The sequence below is a fragment of the Danio aesculapii genome, chromosome 16 (assembly GCF_903798145.1).
Source record: "Danio aesculapii chromosome 16, fDanAes4.1, whole genome shotgun sequence".
NCBI classification, from domain to species: Eukaryota; Metazoa; Chordata; class Actinopteri; order Cypriniformes; family Danionidae; genus Danio; species Danio aesculapii.
In genome coordinates, this window is record NC_079450.1 from 43,840,090 (window position 1) to 43,849,691 (window position 9,602).

The 9,602-nt window shown below is 36.5% G+C and overlaps 1 protein-coding gene across 1 annotated transcript in view; it reads right to left on the reverse strand.

Moving 5' to 3' along the window:
* Positions 1-516: 516 nt before the first annotated feature.
* The window catches only part of psmd4b (proteasome 26S subunit ubiquitin receptor, non-ATPase 4b), a 10,180-nt gene continuing 1,094 nt past the window's right edge, over positions 517-9,602 (reverse strand). Inside the window, exons 2-6 of the mRNA XM_056476100.1 lie at positions 9,292-9,507; positions 9,092-9,200; positions 5,389-5,502; positions 5,227-5,294; positions 517-1,050 (exon numbers count right to left, since the gene is read on the reverse strand). Coding sequence (XP_056332075.1) covers positions 877-1,050; positions 5,227-5,294; positions 5,389-5,502; positions 9,092-9,200; positions 9,292-9,507 — 681 coding nt within the window. The 3' untranslated portion in view covers positions 517-876. The remainder of the gene's footprint in view (positions 1,051-5,226; positions 5,295-5,388; positions 5,503-9,091; positions 9,201-9,291; positions 9,508-9,602) is intronic.

A 9,602-nucleotide genomic window follows, 5' to 3' on the forward strand; every position in this document is an offset into this window, starting at 1 on the left:
GTCAAGGTGCTTCAGGATTGGCCAGCCCACTCACCAGACATGAACATCATTGAGCATGTCTGGGGTAAAATGGAGAAGGCATTGAAGATAAATCCAAAAAATCTTGATGAACTTTAGGAGTCCTGCAAGAACACTTTCTTTGCCATTCCAGATTACTTAAGTTGAGTCATTGCAGAGATGTGTGGATGCAGTAGTCCAAGGAGTCATGCACAATATTAATTCTATTTCCACTGCACCGTGACTATTCTATACTGTACATTAGTTCTGTTAAGTGACAAGACTTTTGTCTAAGTAAAGTCTGACCTTACTGTCCTAATTAATTAATTAATTAAATTTTTGCCTTTCATTTAAGCCACTTTGGATACCAAGTAATCAACTAGAATAATCTGAGTACTCTGAGTACAACAACAACAAAAAATAAGGGCCTGTCCCACAACTCCAGTGATGTTTATAATTAATAATAATAATAATAATAATAATAATAATAACCACCTCTTTTTTTTTAGATACCCTCAATCATAGCAAAGCCCTTTATTACAAAAGGAACTGAAAACAGTGATACAAAATTGACAAAGGAACTTTTTCAAGATGTTAAGCAAAAACAAAAGAGAAATTAAAGAGAAATTATAGTTGGGTCACTTAAAATAACCCATCTAACGAAGAAACACTGAAGAGAGCACTACTATTTTAAGTAGTGTCACATGGTTTTTTCTGCTCCATCAAATGTTACAGATCAGATGCTACTTAGATGAAACTTAAGAGAGACTAAATAAAATGCTTATTCATCGTTACAGTTAAGGGTTTATGGATACTTGTTTTCTTTCTGAAGTATTTGTTATTAGTCTGTTCTGTTGTTCCTCTCTCTAACATCTTCCTCTATTTCTTCTCATCCTCTTTCTTGCCCTCAGGTGGTTTAGTTCTGTTCTGGGACGCCAGTGAGCCCATGGCATTACGGATGGCTTCGTTATTGGGGTCGACACCTGGTAGGTTCTCAAGCACACTCTGCAAAAACTCTGGATCCTGCATAACATCATAATCCTCCTCATCCTCCTACAGAACACAAAACAAAAAACAAACAATTTAATACCTTTGACCTAAGCTTCATGTGATTAAAAATTTACAAAATGATTTTTAAATAGCTATGTTTCCATCCACCTATTTTTATGCTCATTTTGGATATGCGCATAAAAAAACGGTTGATGGAAACGCCAAGATGCTCATACATTTTGAAAATGCTCATAATAAAATACAAATAACCGAGTAGGATAAACTTTATGCAGTAAGAAAAGATGCGCATAAACTACGATGGAAACACTTTTACAGAACAAATTCCAGTATGCGCCATGAAAAAGGTCATGTGATTTTGTTATAAGAGATCATGTGTTGATAAAAATGTGTGTGAATGGACAAACCAGCACATTGTAAAACATCTGAAATGTTGTTTTGGTCATTCTAAAAGGCCTTAAACATTACAGTATTAGTGCTATTATAGTATTAATGACTTCCAGAATCAAGAGCATCTGTGCTCCGCGTCACACACTTTCAAACGCCACCACGCGTACACTGTGTGTCAGGATTGCCTTCTGAGGCGCTAGTCATTTATTGAATAAAGAAAAGATTCACGCAGCTTCTCCTACCACAGTAATTTCTGTTTTTACTGTTGATATTTGGCGCCAGATAATCAGGAAGTGACCATTTTGTTCTCTTTGACTAGTTGGATGGAAACGCTGCTTCGCACATCTTTTATGCGATAATCTAGTTTTGCACATAAAATTAATTCGCATTTATGGATAGAAACATAGCTAATGATGGTAAAAAGATGCCTGAAATATTCCCTTTGGCTTTAGTTTCCTACTAAGAGGAAAATCACTGATGTTAACTCTTTCTCTTCTGTTTTGACAAAGTTCCATTTCCTCCCCATTCTGATTTTCAATTTGAGCTTTGAAATAATACATGATATAATGTAGATATGTACATACATTTAATTAAAATACTAAAGTCAGTATTTAAAATACTATAGTATCCCTGAGCTTTAGCATTAAAAAATTAAATAAATTATTTCAAATATAAAAAGCACAGGCAGGCTATCATGCAATTTGCAATGCATCATAGAAGTTACAAGCATCTCTGATTGATATAAACTTTTTTGCAGAATCATGGGTCCTGTATTTCCCCAACAGGAGAGAGAAAATATATTGCCCTATCAACTTCAATGGCTATTTAAGGGACATATACATGTATATACACACACACACACACACACACACACGCACACGCACACGCACACGCACACGCACACACACACGCACACGCACACACACACACACACACACACACACACACACACACATATATATATAAATAAGTGTGTGTGTGTGTGTGTGTAGAGAGAGAGAGAGAGAAAGAGAACATTTCCATAACAATAAAAACAAATAACAATAAATAATACACAAGATTAAAAATTGAAAAAAAATTTTTATAGAATATTTACATTCAATATAAATGCTACAATTCTTTAACAGGGATTCACCAATTTAAATTTAGGACTTTTAAAGACTATTATGAATGAAAGTTTAGACTTATGCAGGGCTAAATACTAAGGATTTTTTTTTTCAAATATCCCAGTTAGAAAAGATTTTTACTTGCCCTATCAAAATTTTATACATTTAATAATACAATAATAATTTTGTTTGTATATTTATTTATTTGTTTGTTTATTTATTTATTTATTTTCAGATATATTTATTCACAAACCCTATAACCTTTATCAAGAATAGAACAAAACATAGCTGCTTCAATCTACAATAATAATAGTTTAATAATAATAAAAAAATGGGTCAGGTCAGTATCCTCAGCAGTAAATAAATGGAGAACTTTTAAGCGAATTTTACTGTAAGAAAAGTAATTAAATGCTATTTTTTAATAAAATTATTTATTGAGATGGATTGTTGGTGATTGTATGGGTGTTAATGGCCAGGTAGCTGTACATAAACAAAGAAAAATTAAGATCTGTGTACAAAAAATGTAAGACCTACAACACAATATTCAGTAGATTTAAGACTTTTTAGAGCCTAAAATTTAGCTTTTTTGAAACTTGACCCCACGGATACCTTGTTTAAAGATATATTTTTTTTTAAGTGTCCCTGCAGATAAAAAGCGTTGTCTGAGAATATTATAAATGGTCTTTAAGGGGTTAGTTCACCCAAAAAATTAAATTCTGTTCTTAATTACCTAACCTAGTGTCGTTAAAATCCCCCGAGACCTTCATTCATTAAAAAACAAATGTCTTTGTCTGCCAATGTCTTCTCTTAACGTCAGGTCAGGGTGCACGCCCTAATCTTAGGGCGTACTCGCACTATGTACAGTTGCCTTAAACCGGGCCAAAGCACGTTTGTCCCCTCCTCCCGTCTCCCCCGACGGACGCACTTACATTACATTCGGGCCTGGGCACGCTTACGTCATCGATGATTCGCTGTTCAGAAGCGCTCTCGCTAAGCAGAGTGGACATTTCTTTAGTTATATCATCGTTTAAGTCATTTGATATGCAGTGACACGCAGTCAAATATTTCGCTGAACAGAATAGCCACTTTTGACGCTCATAAACAATCATAAAATCCTTGTGCTGCAGGTTTGCTGAAGGTGCAGCTGTCGTGCAGTGAGGGGATTGCATCTTCAATAAACTATGACATTGAACAGTAAGAACGATTAATAAACGCATATGAAACAGTCCCTTAAAAGTCACGTCTTGCTTTCAGTTTCAGGCTTTGTCGCGTTTTGCACTCACACACAAGCGTACCGCGCCAAAGCCCAAGTGAACCGGGCTCTGGCACACCTCTTCCAACCGGGCCAGGGCCGGCCAAGTGAAACGTGCCTGAACCCGATTCAGAGCACTCACACTTCTCAAACGATCCGGGAAATGGGCCTAGGCACGGTTCGGATGGAATAGTGTGAGTAGGTCCTTAAGCAGAAGACTTTGGCAAAGCAAACAGTTTTTACTGTTGTTTTGGCACTCAAATATGTTCTTGGAGTTTAATTGGATATTATACAGTTGAACCACTGAAGTCACTTTTTGACTATATTTTTGCTTTCTTTTCTGGACTTTCATTGCTATCTGTCTATAGCGGGTATTGTGTTCTCAGATTTCATCTAAAAGATCTTAATTTGTGTTCTAAAGATGATCAAAGGTTTCAGGAGAATGCAACAACATGAGGGTGAGAATTTTCATTTTTGGGTGAACTAACCCTTTAAGCAAATGTCCATGAGTGCTGAAGGTGTTTTTACACCTAGTTTTTGCCTAGTACAGCTGCAGCTGAAGATTTCACACGAGCAAGCAGGGTTGTAAGTAATGTTATAATTATTCATTCATTTATTTTATGTTTGGCTTAGTCCCCTTTATTAATCTGGAGTCGCCACAGAGGAATGAACCGCCAACTTATCCAGCTTATGTTTTACACAGCGGATGCCCTTTCAGCTACAACCCATCACTGGGAAACATCCATACACACATTCATACACATACACTACGGACAATTTTAGCTTACCTAATTCACCTATACCGCATGCCTTTGGACTTGTGGGGGAAACTGGAGCACCCGGAAGAAAATCAACGCGAACACTGTGAGAACATGCAAACTCCACACAGAAATGCCAACTGACCCAGCCGAGGCTCGAACCAGCGACCTTCTTGCGGTGAGGCGATTGTGCTACCCACTACTAATAATGTGAGAGTATGTGATTGGCCAAGGACAGAAAAGTATTAAAGACAACTAACCTATATTCAAGGATAGAGATATCAGTTTTCCATGATTTTTCCAAAACTCTGTGGGTTTTCCAAAACTTTTCCAGGCCTAGAAAATGCCATGTCAAAATTCCATGACTTTTCCAGGTTTTCCATGACCGTATGAACCCTGTTTGTATTATGGTTTGTTTCTTGACAATACTGATGCCTTTTTTTCTTCATTTATGTTTTGTTGTCTCGTGGATGTTATGTTAATTTGTGTTTTGTTGTTTTTGTACTGTATTTGTGATGCACTGTGGGACCAACGCGACAACATGGAGTTAATCCCAATAAAATAAATTATTACAAATTCTAAAAAAGAAAAATATGCTTCTTTTAAATCAATCATACAACATGTCTGTATGTAGTGCAAAATTCTGATATCAGTTCTAAAGCAAAGCAGGACGTATAAAAAAAAAAAAAAAAAAAAAACAGGCTGGGAAACGCACCTTAGGAGTTTTAGTCTCTGCTGCTGCAGCAGCTGTATCCACATCCATGGCCTCTGAACCACCAAATTCTGTGCTCAAAGAAAAACACTGCTGCAAACAAAACTGCAAAAGGGCAGAAAAAGGAGTAAAGAAACCAATAATGGAAATGGCAGAAAGACTGACCTCCTCCTTGCATGGACATCTGAAGGGCGTATGCAATCTGTTCATCTTCCGTCATACGGCTGAAATCAGGCAGAGCTGGAGCTGTCGACATCTTCAACAGGGCATTTTCAGACTCTAACACAAGAGGAGGGGACATCAGGTCACAATAAATAAAACATAAACATGCATATTTGATTCACTTTTACTCTACAGTTATGGAGTAAGGTAAGGTCCCGTTACTTACCTTCTTCATTACAAAGTATTATTACGTGTTTTTAGGATCGATAACATATTGTTTCTACTACTTTTGACCTCTCTGTCCACTAAGTAAGGAAACGTGCTGACCTTTTTTATTTCCTTTTTCATAATTGATTAATAATGGTTTGATTCTTTTAATCTGACTCTTATAAAACATGTTTCTCACTTCTAAGCACAAAGGACTCTTAAAACGTCACATGCAGAACTCATAGTGAAGGGAGGAAAACTAAATAGCATCACTGTATATCTGAATGTTTAAACCAGGGGTTCGCAACCTTAGGGTCCAAGAGTCATTTTGGTCATTCATTCATTCATTTATTTTCTTTTCAGCTTAGTCCTAATCTGGGGTCACCACAGCAGAATGAACTGCCAATTTATCCAGCATATGTTTTACACAGCGGATGCCCTTCCAGCTGCAAAACATCACTGGGAAACACACATACACACTCATTCACACACATACACTATGGACAATTAAGTCTACCCAATTCATCTATACCACATGTCTTTGGACTGTGGGGGAAACCAGAGCACCCAGAGGAAACCCACGCCAACACGGGGAGAACATGCAAACTCCACGCAGAGCCATTTTGGCTATTCTCCCTCCAAATAAAATTGGCCTGGAGCAACACAACATATTTCACCTTTAAATGAATTTAACACAATTTGTTGTTTACAGATGAAAGAAAGTGCCTGGCACTGTGATTTACATCCAAATCAGGTGAACGCTGTAGGAAATACAACAGGTTGCATATGTGCCTCTCACTTGTTAAAAGTAAAAAGCCTTTCACTTTTCCAAAAGTAATTAAAGTAATTAAGAATTATAATCAAAAATCAAACTTTCACTTTTTAATACTTGGTTGCAAATCCTTCCAATGAGTTCTGAAGTATTTGGCTTAATATGAGCCGATAATATTGCCTGAAACACCTCAGAATACATCCTGCTGCTTTTGACAGCCATACATGCCCACGCCATGTCAATACTACCACCATGCTTCACTGCTTAGGATAATGAGCAGCTCCTCTCCTTCTCCATACTCTTCTCTTCCCGTCACTCTGGTACAAGTTGATCTTGATCTCATCTGTTCATAGAATGTTGTTCCAGCACTGTGAAGGCTTTTTTAGAACTCTAATCTGGCCCTTCTGTTTTTGAGGCTCACCACTTGTGGCGACCCCTCTGTATTCACTCTTGTGTTGTCTTTTCTTGATTGTTGACTCTGACACACATACACCTACCTCCTAAAGAGCATTCTTGATCTGGCCAACTGCTGTAAAGGGTGTTCACCAGTTCGCCAGGGAAAGAATTTTTCAGTCGTCCACCACAGTAGTTTTCCGTGGCCTTCCAGGTCTTTTAGTGTCGCTGAGCTCACTGGTGCGTTTTTTCTTTTTGTTCCAAAAAGTTGTTCTGGCCACACCTAATGTTTTTGCAATCTCTCTGATGGGTTTGTTTTGTTTTTTCAGCCTAATGATGGCTTGCTTGACTGATAATGATAGCTCTTTGGATCTCATCTTGAGAGTTGACAGTAACCGATTCCAAATGTAAATAGCACACTTGAAATGAACTCTGGACATTTTATCTGCTCATTGTAATTGAGATGATGAGGCAATAGAAAATTAGAAGCCAATTGGCCAATTACTTTTTACAAGAGAGAGGCACATATGCAAACTGTTGTAATTCCTACAGCGTTCACCTGCTTTGGATGTAAATACCCTGAAATTAAAGCTGACAGTCTGCAGTTAAAGCACATCTTGTTCATTTCATTTAAAATCCATTGTGTTAGTGTATGGAGCCAAAAATGTTAGAATTGTGTCAATGTCCAAATATTTATGGACCTAACTGTATAAGGGAGAGTGGCATTACAGTGTTTATTCACACTGTTACCTTCCACTTGATTTTTAATTTCACTTTAAATCAAACAAAAAGTAAAACAATATTTACCTAAATTGTGTTATGCTACATTTCTGAAATTTAAGAACTAATAAGGCAAGCAGAAAGAAAATAAGAGGCATGCATGGGCTTACACTGAAGTGCATCGAACAGAAATTATCTATTTGAATTTTAAAAGTTGAAATTGGCAAATCTGTAATTTTAGAAATATTAAAGCAACAGTGTTAATCCGTTAACGTGTAAACAGCTGTTCTTTGGGGCTGCGTGATTTGGGGAAAAAACTGCCATGCAATATTTACTTTTTCTGTGATTATATTCATATTGCAATATATATTTCATAGGAGAACTTGAGTAACTATTTGTAAAGAATTCATAATTTTACATTGATTGGGACGATTTTGTAGGGAAGTGCATCTGAATAAACTCTAAAAATATATGCAAAATAAAATAAAGCACAGATGAAAACAATAGACAAAAAGATTAAAAATAAATAAAATATTTTTATGTTTCAAAAATGTAACGTGTTTCATGGTATTTTGTGGAGTCTTAACAGCATTGAGATTCAGAAACACAAAAAAAATGTAAAATAACACTATAAACAGGGTTTCTGCAACTAAAATTTAAGACCATTATGAATGAAATTTTAGACTCATACATGGCTAAATGTTTTTTTTCCCGAATGGACCAGCTGGAAAGATTTTTATTTGCCCTATCAAACTTGTTTTAATATAATAAACAAAATTAACAATACAATAATAATAATTTAATAATAAAATTTTAAATATTGTTTAAAAACAAGTTAACTCCATTTATATACATACCATTTTTTAACATAACCTTTCTTAGAAAAAAAATTCAAAAAGTTTTAAAGGTTTTAAAAACTATAATAAACTAAATGTATGCACAACAGTATGTCCAGATCAGCTTCCCCAGCAGTAAATACATGTAGAACTTTTAAACAACTGTTATTGTAGGGAAAACAAATTAAGTTTTTAAGGTCTAAAAATTTGATTTTGAGATTCAACATTTAAAGACTTTTTAAGACCTCACAGACACCCTGTATAGTCTTCATTTTATAAATAAACAACTAATCTCTGTTAAAGTGTCCAAATGGTTTAAAGTTGTTTGTAATCTTACAGTCACAGGCCTTTAAAACACATACAAATGATAAGCTTTTACACTATTGCAATTTATTAGATTAGGTCATATGATATTAATCCCAACATGGCACTGCAGATTCTGTGATGTGACACTTTCAGATTTGCACACTGCAATATCAATGCTGAAACAATATACTGTATAGCTGAAATAATAACTGCAATTCATAATAACAAAATGCATTAATTTAACAACTTCGTGTGCTGACTTCTTCACTAGTTTCATGAAAATGACTGAATCTCCCCCTGTTGTTACAAATAATAGTACAACGGTGAGCATGTCAAATATAAAAGCCTCCGCAACTGCGGACGCAGAGTCTCATGCTGCAGAGCCAGATGAAGTATAAATCAGCCTTGATGAATCCCTAGATGTTCACAAACCCCATGTAGTCTTCAATAAAATGCTGGCCACCTCTCTTACCATCTGCAGTAGGGGATGAGACTCCAGCATCTGCAGCTGAAGCCACTGCTGCCCTGCGAGCTTCTTCCTCCTGCCTTTGTCTCTGCTCCTCCATCGACACACGCAAAGCCTGAAACACAAACAGAGATGTTGATTATATGAAAATATACTTGCCAATTAGTTTTTTTCCCCAAAAAAACAATGTAAGCTACTCTACTCACCAGAGCAAGCTCAGGGTCTGCGCTTGGGTCCACTCCAAACTCAAAGTCACTGGCACCCAGGCCCATAATAGTGCCACCCTCACCAGCCATGATAGGAGATGATAGCAGTGCATCTGCCAGGCTTGGGCCAGGAGGCACAGTGACCAGGTGAGAACCTACACCCTCTTTTCCATTCAGGGTGTTCACAAACACAGTCAGTTTCTCTGTGTTGACCTCCTACAAATGTAAAAGGGCACAAACTAAATAAAGCAGAGAGTAAAATGACATGGGAAAAAGACAAATTCCAAAAAAGCGTATTAATCTGCATTCCC